The sequence below is a fragment of the Mirounga angustirostris genome, unplaced genomic scaffold, assembly GCF_029215605.1.
Source record: "Mirounga angustirostris isolate CCGP_5_RB_7025 unplaced genomic scaffold, mMirAng1.0.hap1 SCAF_9, whole genome shotgun sequence".
NCBI lineage: Eukaryota > Metazoa > Chordata > Mammalia > Carnivora > Phocidae > Mirounga > Mirounga angustirostris.
The window spans coordinates 143,043,011-143,059,377 of NW_026991717.1; the positions used below are offsets into that span (position 1 = coordinate 143,043,011).

Below are 16,367 nucleotides of genomic sequence, written 5' to 3' on the forward strand. Positions count from 1 at the left end.
GACATACGTGCTGCCCCCCTCCTCAGCTGTCCACCTGGGAATGGCTGAGAGGGAGCTCGCTCCGCCCGGACCCCAACACCTTCAGAACACAGCCGCCCGTGCTGGGACCCCAGGCTGCGCCGTGCACCAGCCACAGGGCCTGTGTGTCCCATGACTGTGTGCAGACAGCGAGCTACCGCGGGCGTTGCGAGGCCATGGGGAGACGTGGCAACAAACTCCAGGGCCCCCCCAGACCCTGCATGGAGGGGGATGCCTGAACAAAGCAGGGAGGCCCATGGGCAGATGCCAGGAGGGACTGCCAGGAAGACACCATCTCCCCCAGCCACCTTCAGACAAGTGTCCACGGGACGGCCAGTGCTATGCTGTCCCAAGGTTATGCCCTGACTGCCCATCCCCACTGCCTAAGCGGGGACACACTGAGTTTCTATTAAACCACACTGCCACCCCTTTTATTAGTCTGGGGATTTTTACCCAAAGGAGGGATATGGGGACCAATTTCCTCGGCTAAAGCAGAGGTGGGGGCACAGGGGAGCCTTCCCTTCTAGGCCTCAGGGGCTAGGGTGGTGCTTTCCAGGATTTGGGTTTGGGGAGCCCAGAGCGGGGAGCCCAGTGGAGAGGAGGGGCCTGTCTCTGGGAGCGGTAGCCTCCAGGGGGTCCCGGCGGGGACCCCATCTCATCTCACCCCCACCCCTGAAGAAGACAGGCAGGTTACTGCCCCATACTCCAGGCGGGGAAACTGAGGCTCAGAGAGGTTGGGTCTCATGCCCAAACCCGTGGGGCAGGCACAGTCCTCGGGCTCAGCCCAGTCCAGTCCCGGTCCCGTCTGGGGGAAGCCCTGCCACCAGGGCTCTCAGCCAAGGGCCGGCCGGTCTCTGCAAAGACACCCGGCTCTGGAGGGTCCGCAGACCATGAGCCATGGCTTCGGGGAAGACGCTGCTCGGCAGGTGCGCCACGACCCGGAGACGTCAGTCCTAACACCTGGGGGTGCCGTGGTGAGAACGGAGCCCCCCGGAACAGGCGCGCACGAGGGGGCACAGCCACGGGAAGGCCCAGCCCTAATCCCAGCCAGTTTCTGAAGCTACAGGGATGAACACGGGCAGGTTTCTAAATCTTAGCCGCAGACGAAACCCAGGAGCCAGGAAGCCGAAGGCAGAGGAGGGCAGGGCGGGGACAGGCGGCCCAGCAACCACACCCAAGGCTCAGGACCTCTGTGTTTATTTTGACTTTGAGAAATAGATACACTTAAGTGGAAGAATCATCACTTTCAATTTCGTCAGAAGTAGAATGAAAACAAAGACGCATTATCCAACAGCAGCTGGGAGAAGCAAGGCACCAGGCAGAAGAGATCCTGTGGTCCCGTCTCAGGAAGCCTGGGGCCACCCCCTGCCCTTCCAGTCCGCCCCGGGGCGCCCTCGCCCCCCGCCCCCTGCAGGGCACACAGCGCGGTCCCACTACCCTCTCCGGGAAGCCCCCGGGCACAGACATCTGGAGGTACCCCCGGTCTGAGACAGGTCCGTGCCAGGGACGAGCCCCACTCTGCAGGTGACCCTCAGAGGTGCATGTGGACACACGTCTCTGCCAGCCTGAGCGAGGGGTGCCCCACACCGGCTCCCAGGAACCCATGAGGGGCAGCTGCGACGGGCACACCCAAGCCTGCCGTGGACCCTCAGGCTCCAGAGTCCATGGCCTGACCCTGCTCGTCCTTCCCGGGGCCTGGCTGGTTGCTGCCAACAGACCGGAACTCTCCGGGGCCGGAGAGGGTCCCCACAGCCTGTGCGCGAGTGCCCGGTGAGGGCAGATCTGCTGGGCGCCTCAGTTCTGCCAACACAACTCCCCCAGGGACCGGCCAGCCGCGCTGCCTGGCGTTCTCGGCCAGGCCCTGGGGCCAGAGCGCCTCTGCAATGCCGGGGCCCTCATCCACCTGGCCTCGATCTCCCCCACTGACAGGCGCCCCTGAGCAGGATCTGTACAGGTGACCTGCGGGCCCCCCTCCCTGGCCCAGGCTCCCTGCCCTACTCGGCACCTCGATCCAGACCCAGATCCACGGCCTCTGGAGACCCTGTGCCCCCCACGTGGGAGACCAAACTGACCTCTGGCAGCACAAGGCATGGACATGGGCAGCCGGGTCTCTCCTTCCCTGGAGGGTCAGCCCAGGAAACGGGCTCTCACTGAGCCCAGGGGAAGGGGTGCCCCACTCCTGCGCAGGACTCGGGGGACTGTGTACTGTTGCAGAAGCCGGGGAGCCCTGTGAGGAGGGGCATCCACAGCCAAGCAGCCCCAGGTTGCTCATCACTGGGCTCTAGGGTCCCATTTCCACCCCCAAATCCTCTTCCTGCCTCCGTGTGGATGGGGTCGTGTCCTCGGGGGCCTCGGTGCTTTGGACGCCATCAGATGGGAAGGCAGCCCCTCCACTGAGGTGCCAGGGGTGCTGGGGACGTCCCAGTGGGTGAAGGTACCAAGGAGCTGCTGTGTCCTCCCCCCGCTCTGATCTCTGCTCACACCTTCCAGTGCACACTCACACACACACGCTCGCTCACGCGCACTTACCCACATTCTCGTGCACACGCATGTTCACACTCACACTTGTGCACACGCGTGCTCACACACCCTCCCCATGCAGACTTCCACGTGTGTGCACACACTCGTGTTCACACTCACACTTGTGCACACGCATGCTCAAGGAGCTGCTGTGTCCTCCCCCGCTCTGATCTCTGCTCACACCTTCCAGTGCACACTCACACACATGCACGCTCACGTGCACTTACCCATATTCTCGTGCACACACATGTTCACACTCACACTTGTGCACATGCGTGCTCACACACAGCTCGCGCACACACCCTCCCCATGCAGACCATGTGTGTGCACACACTCATATCACACACACACCTTCACACCCTCGCGTGCACTCACATGCGTGCAGGCACCTGCAGCGGCACCTGCCCCATCCCTCCCTCCATAGGAGGTGGGATGCCCCCCAGCCCATGTCCCACCTCCCCACACCGTGCCCCTCCAGGCGGGGCCATGGGGGGCCCTCCCAGCCAGTCCTGGGGCACCAGGCGCCGGCTCCCAGCTCTGACACCACAGCCACTTGCCAGGACGCCCGCACAGCCACCACCTGACTGCAGGCAACACCACTGGCCCTGCGCTTTGGATGCTGAGACCCGCCTGGCCACCGGGGGCCACAGAGCCAGAGCACAGGGAACTCAGCCCTGCGGCAGGGTGGGGGAAGCGCGGGGCCAGAAGACGGGCCACACAGGGCAGGGCAGCTCCTTCCTGCCGTCGGCCCCCTGCTCCCAGGCCCCACACACTGCTCAGGAACAAGGGACAAGAGTGACGAGTGGCCATCGTGGGTTGGGGTCACTCTGGGGACACGGGCTGCTGCCACAGGATTGGGTACAGAATCACACCTGGGCAAGCAGGTGGAGACAGCGTCCAGCCGAGGCAGGACCTGCAAGCCCTATGGCCAGAGGCGTCCAAGAGGGTGGACCGCCCCCCACCTAGGCTCGCCCGCCAGTGCCCCTGGGACAGGCGTGTTGCGTGTGCGTGAGGCCCGGAGGGGGTCCCGCAGTCTCTGTGTGTCCCTGTCTGAGGGCTGACGCCCACCCTAGTCAACTGCCACACTCAAGGTGGGAATGGGGTGCTTGGGTGAGCAGGGTCACTCACATCACACAGTGCCGAAGGGAGACATGCAAGGCGAGGGGCAGGCGGGGCAAGGCAGAGTCCCCAGCTGCTCCCCTGGGTCGGGCCATGAGCACCGGGCGGGGTGGGGGGCGTCCTAGATGACAGCGCTCTTCTCCTCCTGGAAGGAGGCCCGGGGGGTCGGCCTGGCCAGGAGCAGCTCCTTCTCGTGGACCAGGTTGTCCAGCAGGTCCTCCTGGCGGTAGTTGTGGTAGACTTTCAGGAAAGCCAGGATGGTGATGGCCAGCCAGGCCAGCCACGAGGCCCAGAGGCCAAACTACACAGAGGGCAGAGGCGAGGTCAGGAGGCCAGCCAGACCCACCATCCACTGCCCAGTGCACCCACCCACCTGCCCCCGGGAAAGGTGGGACCCACTTCGGGGACAGGTCAGGGGCTAGCTATGGGGCCCACCATGGGGCCCGCCTTGCCTCCTTCTTCACACAACCATCCCTTCCTGGTATGTGGCGGCCAGGCCTCTGAACCCCAAGCTGGGCAATGCTTTCGGGGACTCTGACCACCCTCACCCCCAGGCAGGCAGGCCCGCCCAGCTCCACGGAGAGCCCGTCTATAACACAGCCTCCTCCAGCCACTGGAACAAACTGACCTTTAGCTGCCGTTACCAAACAGCTGAAGGAGAAACAATTTAATCAGAACCAGGCCCGAGCCACATTAAACAGATTCTCATTGGGGGTTATTTATCACCAGACTCAGCTCACACCTTTGTAATCTAATTGGCGCAAATTAGGGCTGAAGCATTTTCCACTGAATTTTCGTGAAGCTGTCTCTGGCAGTTTCAGCTCATCTCGGCAAAGAACCTTCAGACCCACCGGATATCCAGCCCCTAGAGGGCTCCTCTCTGTCGGAAGAGTCCTCAGACAGGTCACTGGCCAACGTGAGCCCTGAGAGGCGGGCCTGGGGTCCAGAAATGGACCTGGATGCCAGCAAGCCCTGTTCAGTGCTGGAAGGAGCCAGCCCCACCTGGGTACCCCTCACCAGTGACATCTGCCTGGACACAGACGCAGATTTTGGGAAACAGCCCTTACTGACCACTAACAAATCCTAACACGCCTGCATCCCAGCAAACGGGGTCCCCAGAGATGCACCTGGAGGGCAGGGAACAAAGCTCACACAAAGGCAGGGCAGGGAGAGGAGCTGTCCCCCCAAAGCAGTTGGGGGTGGGCTCCTCCAAATTCACAGGCTGGATCCCCCCACACCCTCCCTCAGACACCGCATCAGTTTCCCCTGGCCAGGGAATAACCGCGAGCCCTCCAGCATTTACCAGAGCGTGCCCACTTGGTGCCAGGAGTCCAAGCTCCCTGCCTTGGCTGCAGACCCAGGATCAGATGCCTAGTGTCCTTTCCACGTGGGACAGAGCCACTCCCTCAGCCCCTGGACCTCACGTCTGCAGTTAGCTCACCTGTCCCCTCCTCCTAGGATGCCCCATGCCTCACCCCTCTCCACATCCACCTGCAAGAGCCCCCACTAAGTCTCCGAAACCCAGGAATACCACTCACTCAGCTGTATCTCCTCTGCCTGGCACCATCCTCAACCTCCCCTGGATGAGGGCTTTGGGAGGCAGGCTGTGCACTCAGTGAACGTTCAGCAGTGAATGGATCCCTCCCCAACAATGCATGCTTCCCGGTCTAGCTGGCAGCCCCTCCCACCAGAAAAGCCCTCCCACCTGGACAGCTCCCTTCCTACCAGAACAGCCCCGCCTGGGGGGGGGGGGGCAGCGCCTCCTACCTGGCAGCCCCTCCCACCAGAACGACCACGCCTACCTGGGCAGCCCCGCCTGCTGGCAGCCCCTCCCACCAGAACGACCACGCCTACCCGGGCAGCCCCGCCTACCTGGCAGCGCCCCTCCTACCAGAACAGCCCCGCCTATCTAGCCCCTCTGCCTACCTGGGCGATGGCAAACTGGTCATAGAAGGCAGAGTTGTCCACGCTCAGCTCCAAATTGATGTCCTGGAGCTCTTCACAGCTGAAACAGCAAGACACAGGGTGGCAGGTGACGCTGGGACACGGAGCACAGGGAGTGACACGCAGCACCCCCAAACGGCGAGGCAGCTCTCCGGTCCCCAAAGGCCTCATCCCTGACCCCTCCAACCAAAAGCTTCTGCTCGCGCTCCTCCCCATCCCTATCGCCGTCTTCCAAACCCTCCAGGAGCCGACTCAGCTCAGAACTCCGCAGCCCACCTCCAAAGCAGCACAGGGTGGGATCTCCCGGGCCTTGCCGTGCGGTCATATCAGGCCTCCAGGACCCAGAGCACACTGGGCCTCCGTCCCCCAGCCCGGATCCAGGGCCCTACTCCCAGGTGAAGGGGGCACTGAGGTCAAGGGGGCAGGTCCAGGGGAAGGCGCTGGTCAGGTGTGCACAGGTGGGAGCCCCAGGCAGGATGAGCAAAACCTCGGGCTGGGCTCGGAATGGGATTCGTGCCCCAGGACGTCGCCAGGGGGCAGCGGGGGTGGGGCGGGGCGCAGGCCCACCTGTGGGGCACCGTGCCCTTCTCCGTGATGGCATCACACCACATGGTGAAGCCCACGCTCACGATGGTGCTGGCGATGAAGACGAGGAAGACCACAGAGGCGCTGACCAGGAGGTTCAGGAAGGCGTAGAGGAAGGAGCTTCGGCAAAGGACAAAAGAGGACGGTCACCGTGCGCACCGCTGGGATGTTGGTGCCAGGGGACAGCGGGGGCTGGGCCCGGCTGGGGCAAGGGGGCCATGCAGGGCCACCAGGGCCACTTTCGCCTCCCTCACTGCCCCTCACCCCGAAGTCCCATCCCAGCCTCCCGGAGGCCTGGAGGGAGAGCACTTGTCAGCCAGGCCTTGCAGAGGGGAGGCAGAGCCGAGATCTGACCCCAGGGGTGCTGGCTTCCAGCGCATCCGCGCTCTTCCCCGGCCATTCCCCCACTCAGCTGCCCTGGGGCCCTGTGCCCTCAAGGTCATCAACACTGCTGGCCCGGACCTGCATCAGGGGCTTGCGGAGTCACCCTGCTCGCATCTGTCCACTGAAGCCTAAAAGGCCCAGCTGTGACGGGGGGCGGGGCACAGGAGGCAGGGCCACGAGGACGGAGCTCGCTCCGGGTCTGCACAGACATGGCCCCACTGGGGGCTCCTCCATCCTCCGCCCAAGGGGCCGGCCCAAGGAGACCATGGCAGTGACCCCTCTCCTGGGCTCCTGGCTGGGCTCAACCAGTGCGGACCCGGCAAGGGACTGGCAGTGGAAATTCTCCTTCCAGGCCCCTGCTGGGGATGCCCCCGGTCAGCTGTCCCTCTACCAAAGGTCAGCAGCCCCTCCAGGCGGCCACTTCCACCCAAGCCTCCCCTACATGGTCCCCGTGACCAGAGGAGGTGACAGGGCCGTTGCAGGGCCCACACCTGGCCCACATCCTCGTCTCTGCCAATCGCCCTCCTCGGGTTATCCTCACTTGGGTGAGCCATCCGATTCCAGCAGGGATCCTGACGGCAAAATCCACCTGGCCCTGGGCACTCTGAATCAGAGGTCGGGGCCTACAGTCATAAAGAGGGGTACGTGATGGCCCACCCCACCTCCGAGGTTGTCACCAGACAGAGCAGCCTGTCAAATCTGTCCTGCCTCTTTCCCAGCTGCGTGACCTTCAGCAAGTTGCCCTCTGGGCCTCAATTTCTCCCTCTGTAAATTGGGGAGCAGGAGCCCCCCACAGGGTCACTGTGGAAACTGAGGGAGCTTATGTGGGCAAGGGACAGACAGCGATAACCGCAGGGGTGCTGCTCCCTCCCCAGGACAGGCCTCTACCCATCGCTGGAACCCTGACCTGCTGGGCCGGAGCTGTGTGCTGCATGGGGCTGGGCCTGTGGCCACAGGAGATGAAGCGTGGGTGGGGCAGGAAGCGTGGGGGCAGGGTCAGCAACCAGATACCTGGAGACTGGGCCTGGGGGCCAGCTGTGCCCCCTGCAATCAGCGTGGGGCTAGGCAGTGTGCAGGGGAGTCCACTCCCTGGAGCTAATGCTCTAAGGGAAGCAGAGGTTACCCAGAGCCTACACCCTGACTTTGGATGCCCCCCCACTCCAGCTGAGGAGAACGGGGTGGTCCCAGGGGGACCAGGACGGAGCTTCCACAGGCAAAGCAAAGAAGCTGCCTGCCCTCAGCACAGAAGGCCAGATCACCGGGACAGAGGCTCCCTGGGTGCCCTCCATCTGCCAACACCGCTGTCCCACCAGGCACCCTGCCCAGCAGGTGCCCAGCATCCTGGACGAGCAGCTGCTGCCCCCAGGAGGCCCTCTTAGAGGGAGGAAGGATGCCCAGGGTGCAGAGGACATGCTGACTGGGCAACCACCACCCTCAACTCCTGCCCCCTCTCATGGGAGCGGGCGGCATGCCCCACGTTCTGTACTTAATTCTAGAGAGGCACACCAGCAGCTTGCTGTTCCATGTGTGGCCAGAAGCCCCCTCGGGGAACCCCCTGAGACACACGCCCCCTCCCCATCCCGACACCTGCCCCTCCTGCCCTCAGCGGGGTTTACAACACAACCTCCCATAGCCAGGAGACCCGACTGTCTGCAGGCTCCAGCTGCATCCTGGATTTGGGGTTCTCCTCCCATGACAGGAACATGGCGTCCCCATCCCATCCCCCCAACAGCCTCCTCCTATTCCCCAAGTCCATTTCTGGTCCGTTTCCATGGAACCTGCCTGGGCTTCACAGAGTTTTGAAGAATTGGGAGTGTTCAGAGCCTCACTGGGCCCGGACCCCAGAGTCCCCAATGCCAACCCCCTCCCCGCTCCCCAAAGACCCACAGGGCAGCGGCCAAACAACCAGGAAGGCCGGCACACACAGGGTTAACTCCATCCTTCTCGCTGCCTCTCAGGGTGCCGGCCTGGATGTGCCGTCTCCATGGTGACCGCTATCCCGGGAAGCCCTGGGAGCGATTTGTAGGCTGCGGGACACGTGTGGGCAGACAGATGGGTTGTTTTGACCCGGCGCTGCCCAGCCGTCAATCACAAACCTGTCAACCGCAAACTGCGACCACCTGCACACTCCAAGGGCTCAGCACACTCAGGCCTGTGACCCACCCTCAGGTCGCCCATGCGCCCCCAGCCAGAAGCACCCTAGGAAGCCACAGGCGCCCCCGAGTCACACACCCATTCCTTTCGCCCTGTCCACAGCTGGGCACAAGCTGTCCGGGCCCCACTTTGCCCAGGGACACACCCTGGAGGGAGCTAGAGCCACAGACAGGGTCTGACCCAGGCGCTGGGGACCCAGCCGGGAGCCCGTCACACAGACCAAAGAGTCGGGCTCTGCCCTCGCTCTTGGCTGGGCTCCTGGCTGGTCTCTGCAGCCCGACGCAAGAGAATTAGTGGGTAGGGCCCTCTAGAACTCCAAGTTGGACAGCATGTCCCTGATGGGCTGGACACCCTGAGGGCCCTCGCCGTCCCTCAAGCTCGCTCTAACAGTCCTTCTGAGCCTCCTGTCGGTCCCGAGCCCCACTGACCCAGCACTTGCTTGTCTGCTCCACGAGGCCTGCCCAGCTGCTGAGCTGGGAGCGGGGGGCAGTCGGCGGGGGTGGGCTGTGAGGCAGCAGACCCCACATGCAGGCATTTTTCTGTCTTCCTTCGACAAACACTAATTTGTGACTCCCAAGCTCAGCCCTGCGCACGCAGAGAGAAATGAAGTGCACGCCTGCCTTGGGTTCATCCAGCCCAGGGTCCCCTCAGATGGTGGGTCACCCCGGCTATCCAGGGGAGCTCTGGCCCAGTCCTACCACCAGACCAAGATTGACAGATGGCACAGCTGGCTGGCTGCCGAGGGCGCCTTGTCCCGATAAGACAACTGGCCTTGGGGTGTTCAGGGTCTAGCAGGTGAGGACCAGGAAGCAGCTCTCTGGGTAGGGCTCGGCCTCCGTGGCTCAGCGATGCGGGATCCCGGAGCCCCAAGAGACCCCTAGAGACTGGGAGCAGAGCAGTGAGAGCTGAGAGGCCCAGAGCCTTCGAGAAAGGAGTCCTGGTCATTTCGCACAAATTGGGCAGCAAATCTGGGGAGGTCAGCAATAGTGGTTTCTGTCCTCTCATCTTAAGGCTGTAAGATGTGGTCTCTTGAGGAGACTTGTCCTATAGGGACAAGGTGGAATGATGGGCATGAGCTGATGGCCAAACCATGGCTCCCGCACAGCCTGTGCCCACTGCCCTCAGCTTCCCAGACCGAAGAGACCTCAGCTACCCTATGCTGCTGACTGTCCCTCCTTTTCCTCAGACCTTGTCTCATATTTGGAGATGCTTCCCTGCCCCAATCTGCACAGACACTGACCAGACTTGACAATGTGCATGCAACGTGATGACATCTCAAACACCTCCTGGGGACACCAGCCATCGTTGTGGGAAGGAGGAGGTCTGTGGCAGGGCAGGATGGCCCCCTGACCAGCCTGGGCTGACCGTAGGCTGAGCCCCAGCCCCACAGCACCTGGAGGCCCCCGGGCTGACATGTGGCTTCCTGCAGACTCTCAATCCAGAACCTTGGTGTAGTGTGCTGAACTGTGCCCATGACAACACGTGTCCGAGGCTGCACCCCAGGACAGAGTGACAAAGCCCCAAGCCAAGGAATGTCAAGGGTTGCAGGCAGCTGCCAGGAGCAAGCCTAGAAAGGATTCTCCCTCCCAAGGGAACCCACCCTGCCAACACCTTCATCTCCAACTTCTGGCCTCCAGGACTGTGGCAGAATAAATTGTTTGTGGCACTTTGTGAGAGAAGCCCCGGAAACTCATACACGTGCGTTGCTGGACTTCACCCCCTCTGGGTGTTTCAGTCCCCACGCTGGGTTGTTCCGGTCCTCTTCACCCTGCCAACCCTGTTAATCCCCTCTGTCCATGCCCAAGCCAAGCTGAGGGCTCTCAGGGGTCCCCACCTGACCCTCCAACCCACTGAGACCTCAGAGCAATAGCTTATCTCTCAGGTCCCCAAAAGAAGAGAAAAGCCCCCTAAAAAATACCAACAAATAATGGATGGGGGCATGAGTGGGGCGGGGTTTGGGAGAAGGCCGGATTTCCCCTGTGGATGTGAGGCCAGCAAGGGCCAGGAGCGGCTTTGTCACTTTTACCACAGTCTCTGTCTTCACGCAGCCTCTCCTCTCTCCGTTTCTTCCCCTCTTCTTATAAAGACACCAGTCATTGGATTTAGGGCCCACCCTAAATCCAGGATGACCTCATCCTGAGATCTTTAGCTGAATGACACCTGCAAAGACCCCATCTCCAGTTAAGGTCACACACACCTTTCCTGGGGTGCAGCCTCGGACACGTGTTGTCGTGGGCACAGTTCAGCACACTACACCAAGGTTCTGGATTGAGAGTCTGCAGGAAGCCTCGTGTCAGCCTGGGGGCCTCCAGGTGCTGTGGGGCTGGGGCTCAGCCTACGGTGAGCCCAGGCCGGTCAGGGGGCCATCCTGCCCTGCCACAGGCCCCCTCCTTCCCACAGAAGGTCCCAGGGGTAAAGGCGCATGGAAGGCTACAAGCTGAGGACCCCGGGTGAACCACATCCCTCTCTCACAGAATTGTGCCAGGGTGGGGAAAGGTGAAGAGGAACACAGAGACCAGGAGGCAGGGAGGCCTGTCTTGCATTCCCAGCCAAGCCCGTGGGCCTAGAGAGGTTCCCTCTGGCCTTTGCCCCACCATCATCATCCTTCCCAGGAGGATGGGAGTGGGGATGAGGAGAGGACTCCCCAGTTTGCCCTGTCAGCCACCTGCCTGGCCTGATCCCTCCCCCGCACCTGGAGGAGTGCGGGGGCCCAGACCCGCTAGGGGCTGTCCGCAGCACTGAGGCCTGAGCCTGAGCCGGCAAGCCAGGGAGGGCCCAGGTCCGCTCAGAGATGACAGTGCAATATTTGACTCCCAGGGGCGGGGGTGGTAAATGCCCAAAGCGGGAGGTGATGCGCGCTTGGGGTGGGAAGTACTGGCCTTGTGCAGAGCGCGGGAGACCCTCGTGGTCCGCGGGTTCTGCGTGGACAAAGGGCAGTTTGCATGGAGGCGGTGAGCACCACGGGCTGATATTTTGGGCCTCTGAGCGCCCCCCCACCCCCACCCCGGGAAGAGGGTGGGCCTCATGCTCCTCCGTGGGGAGGACGGCCTGGGGCGCTGCGGGCTCGGGAGGGGCGCCGTGCCGGCCTGAGGGCTGCGTCTGACGGGGCAGGGCGGCCGCCAGGCCCCCACTTACCCCTCGTGTCCCTTGCAGAGGAAGAAGAGCGTGCGCCAGGCGTGCGCGGCGGCGAGCAGCAGCGAGAGGAGGCTGGCGAGCAGGCTGAAGCGGCAGGCGGCCGGCGGGCCCCACTCCTGCACCGTGAAGCGCTCGCGCTCCTGCACCGTCAGGTTGGCGCTCAGCCACATGCCCTCGGTGAAGAGCAGGCAGCGGCCGCGGAAGTCGTGGCCGTTCTCGGACAGCGGCACCACCACCACGAAGCTGAAGAGGAAGGCCAGGAAGTAGCAGACGCACTGCGCGAAGAGGAAGTTGTTGAGCGCCATGGCCGGCCCGGGCGCGCCGAGGAAGGGGCCGGGCAGGCGGCGCGGGGCGCGGGGCGCGGGCGAGCAGGGGCGCGGGCGAGCAGGGGCGCGGGGCGCGGGCGAGCAGGGCCGCGCGGGAGGCTGCGCAGTGGCGGCGCCGGCGGGTCCTGCGCGCCCCGCCCGGGACGCGTGCGCAGCGGCCGAGCGCGGGCGGCGCCTGCGGTCAGCACCGCGGACAGCTCCCGGAGGGCGGGCCGGGGCGCGGGCTGTGCGCTGGGGAAGGGATGCACCGTGGGGGCGCGGAATGGAAACGCAAGCGGGACCGGGAGTGTGGCTAGGTCGGCGCATGGAGAGCCGCCTCTGCCATTAACGGTACCAGGAGCGACCCGTGTCGCTCCACCCAGCCGGCCTCTGCCCCAGCCCCCACGAGCCTGAAGGAAAGGAGGCCGAGAGGTCCAGGAGGGACGTGTCCAGGAGGCCCACGGTGCTGGGCGGGAGTGAGGTTGCAGTCCGGGCTGGACTGATTATTTTGCGGGGCTCTGGAGTGCGAGGCGTTGGGGAGAAAAGACAGAGAGCGGAGGAGTTGGGGTCAGCGGGAAGGCGGAGGTCATCTGAGGAGAGATGGGGGTGGGCGCAGGGAGGAGGGAGCAGTCTGTGAGCTATTTGCGCTTCTCCCCAGCACCGCACCCTCAGAGGGGACATCTGTTACACTGCCTGACACAAGTAGGGCCCTGAGTTGATATTTGTGGGATAAATAATGGATGCCCCGAGCACCTCATTAAGACAGCCTTTGCTGAGATGGAATCTGCTGATGCATTAATTAATAGAATTAATGCCTTGTCTAGTTCCCTTAAAGACTAAGTCACGTTTGGTCCAATTCCCAGTGAGGAAACTCTAGCATTGCTCCTTCTAAAAGAAATTGCCAACTGGCTTAAATTTACATCAGCATTTTTGTTGCAAGCACTAAAAAACCTGCAAGCCAAAGTAATACATGCCTTTTTTTTAAGTCAAGCAGTACAGATATAAATTAAGTAAAAAGATAAAGTGTCCTTCTCATTCCCCCCACACCACCCTGCCACACTATCAGGGGTAACCACATTTCTAGACATTTTGCTAAGCGCCTAAACACACACGCACACACACACACAATTTACACAAATGCTTCCTACTATACATACCATCCTGCAGGTTGATTCTTGTATTCAACATACATCATGGATGTTATTCCCTGCCTGCACATTCAGATCTATTTTATTCTGCTTAATAACAGCATAACGCTCCATAATAATGATGATTCCACCATTGCTTAACGATTCCTCTTTGAATGGATGTTTAATTCTTCAATATTTGCTATTCCAAATACTGTCGAGTGAATATCCTTATGCATATATGTTTGTGCCCTTGTGCAGGTATTTCTTATAAAGGAAATTCTTAGAAGAGGAATTGCTACGTCATAGGTTGATGCACATGCTAAGTGTTGACAAAATTTGCCAAACCGGTCTCTAAACATGTTGCACAAATTCACTCTCATATCCATGTCACAGACACCTTCTCCAAAACTGAGAAATATCCATTGTTTTAAAATTCCATCAGTCTTGCATGGAAAACAGCATCTCATTGATTGTAAACCTGGATTCTCCTTATCATGAGCTTGAACATCCTTTCTTATGCTTGCTGCCATTCGTAATAAGTCTCCTGTAAGTTGCACCTTCAGTTTGTAGGCACTTCAAAGCACACACTGAAGACCACCCATGGGTCTGTGACAGCAACCCTTTTCTTGGATAATTCACTTGGAGTTTCTGCTACTATTGAGGCCCCTAATTCAACTAAAGGAAGCCCACTTAGGAAATTCAGCATCCACACACCCATACACATCCTTGGGCAAGAGTGGACATCCCATCCATCCATTATCCAGTGGGTTGATGAGTTTGAACATATCTGGAGGTGTTAGACCTGAGGGTTTTGCCAAAACTAAAAAGACCATGCCAGTGAAGAAGGAAGTGGCTAACAGGAAAACTATAGAATAAGCTGGAAAGATTATTAAATTTCTACCATCTTAAAAGGCACAAGACCCTGGTATTTTTAAAGATGAGTTCTATTTAACCTTCAAAAGTCAGGGAATTCCCTTTCTATTGAAATAACTCTGATCTATTAAAAAAAATACAGAAAACTCCAAAATTAATTTTTTAAAAGTCAGCATTACATTAATGCTAAAGCCTCACTAGGAGAGTAAGGCAAAGAAAGTAGCAAGAAATTTTAAAATATTGGCATGTTGAATACAATCCAATGTAGAGGATAATCAAAAACACGAACTAGTAGCATTTATTACAAAAGCAAGAACAGCTGAGCTTTATGAAATCTATCAACAATTTGTTACACCAACAAATAAAGGAGAAAAACCCAAAGGGTTTTTGTCGAGAGATACCTAAAAGGCATTTCATACAACTGAATGGCCATTCATTCAAAAAAAACTGTGTAAGACAAGAAAAAAATTACCTAGATATGATAAAGACCACTTCAAAAATCTGCACCTATTCAGATCAGGAAAAGAGATGAGAATTCTCACTATTACAGCTATTACTGACAATTTGTTTGGCAATTCTACCTAATGAAACAAGTCAAGAAATTAAAATATGCAGCATATCTGTGGAAACAAAGAGGCAAAATTATCCTTATTGGAGGATAGTATCATACACTTAGAACACTCAAGACACTACAAAAAACATTACAATTCGCAATTTTGTGCAAGGACTCGATATAAGACAAACACACAAAACTCAATGCCCTTCCTGTGGTATCTTAGGTCAAGTTCTCTGGGAAATAGACTCTGAAATTTACCTGCAGCAGCACATGTGGGGAAGCCAGACACAGAACCAGGTGCAGGGAGAAGCTTAACAGAGGCCTCAGCCACCACCATGGGAAGCTCTGAGAGTTGGTCACTTGGAGATGTCCCAAGCGGAGGCGTGGAGACCACGTCTATTCTCCCACATTTTCCAGCCAAGGGATGCAGGCCTGGGGACGATGGATGATCTTGGGTGAGGCAGCTTCCTTCGGCAGAGGGCAATTTCTAGAGAGGGACGTGGTTATGGGCAGAGAGCACACAACACTTCCGGCAGCTGGAGGAGCAAGTGCCTCTGTCCCGAATGGGGTGTGAGCAACCCACCACAGCATCCACCATGGCCCTGGAGCAGCCCAGGTCCACCTGCAGCAGACAGTAAGTCCCCCCAGTTTGGGAACAGCTTCTCTGAAGCTCTATTCTTTAGGAAGGTTTCCTCTCATCTCTGCCTTCGGGGCCAGAATCAGAGATGGGCTCTACTTTGTCCCGCAAACCTCTCCCTTGTGAGAGTTCTCAGGTTAAGTGCAGCAGAATCCTGCTCCTGCAGCGTACTTCTGGCTGTGACTGTTCCTGATCTAGGTAGACCATTTCTCTGTGCTGGTGGATTGCTGCTGGGTAGGCATGACCTTATGCTGTCGTGGGTCAGAGAGAATCCAGCTCCTGCTGGTCAGTTCTGGCTGTGGGGTCAGCTAATGTCCCCAGTCAGGCCCTCTGCCTCCACCAGAGCCCAGCAGCAAGCCAGGAGCGGTTGCATACGTGATATTCGATTCTCCTCCGTAGACGGCAGGGCCTTGCTCCAGAACCTTAGTGTCTACACTGTGATGATCCTATTGGGCTTGATCATAAACTCCACATAGCATCTTTCCCACCATAAACACCTCTAGTACCACAGGCATAAGATCTGCCCATGTGTGTGTCCCAAGGGCTGTTGGTACCATACTTGGCATTTCCACAGGTCTTTTCCTGCTCTGGGACCCAATCAAAGATGGCAGCCTCTGTGTCACTTAGTACATGTGTGTCACTCAGGAGGCTCACCTGTGGGATAAGTGAGCCTCAGAACCCCAAGAGGCCTCCAGGGATTCTACTGCTTCCTTCTTGGTGGTGGCAGGTGCAGAAAGCAGTAATCTGTTCTTTCCTTCACAGACGATGTCCCAGCACACTATAGACCACCCAACTCCTAAACAGAAGCTGCTGTGGGGGGCTCCTCAGTCCTGCAGAGCTCACGCACCTTAACGAGGCCTCCAACATACTTGCCACTTCTTGTTCCTTCAAATCAGATTAGCATGATGTCACCGATACAGTGGGCCCATGTGACAGTATGAAGTGTATCCAGATGGTTCGGTCCTCTGAGCTACATTATGACAGAGGACAAGAGAGTTAACACAGCC

The 16,367-nt window shown here is 59.3% G+C and overlaps 1 protein-coding gene across 1 annotated transcript; it reads right to left on the bottom strand.

The window, feature by feature from the left end:
• Positions 1-1,211: 1,211 nt before the first annotated feature.
• On the bottom strand, positions 1,212-12,222 carry TMEM179 (transmembrane protein 179). The gene is made up of 4 exons (XM_045902048.2): positions 11,860-12,222; positions 6,169-6,306; positions 5,584-5,662; positions 1,212-3,958 (listed from the first exon to the last, which is right to left on the bottom strand). Exons 1-4 carry the CDS (start codon positions 12,162-12,164, stop codon positions 3,779-3,781), a joined length of 702 nt encoding a protein of 233 aa, XP_045758004.1. The 5' UTR covers positions 12,165-12,222; the 3' UTR covers positions 1,212-3,778.
• Positions 12,223-16,367: the final 4,145 nt, after the last annotated feature.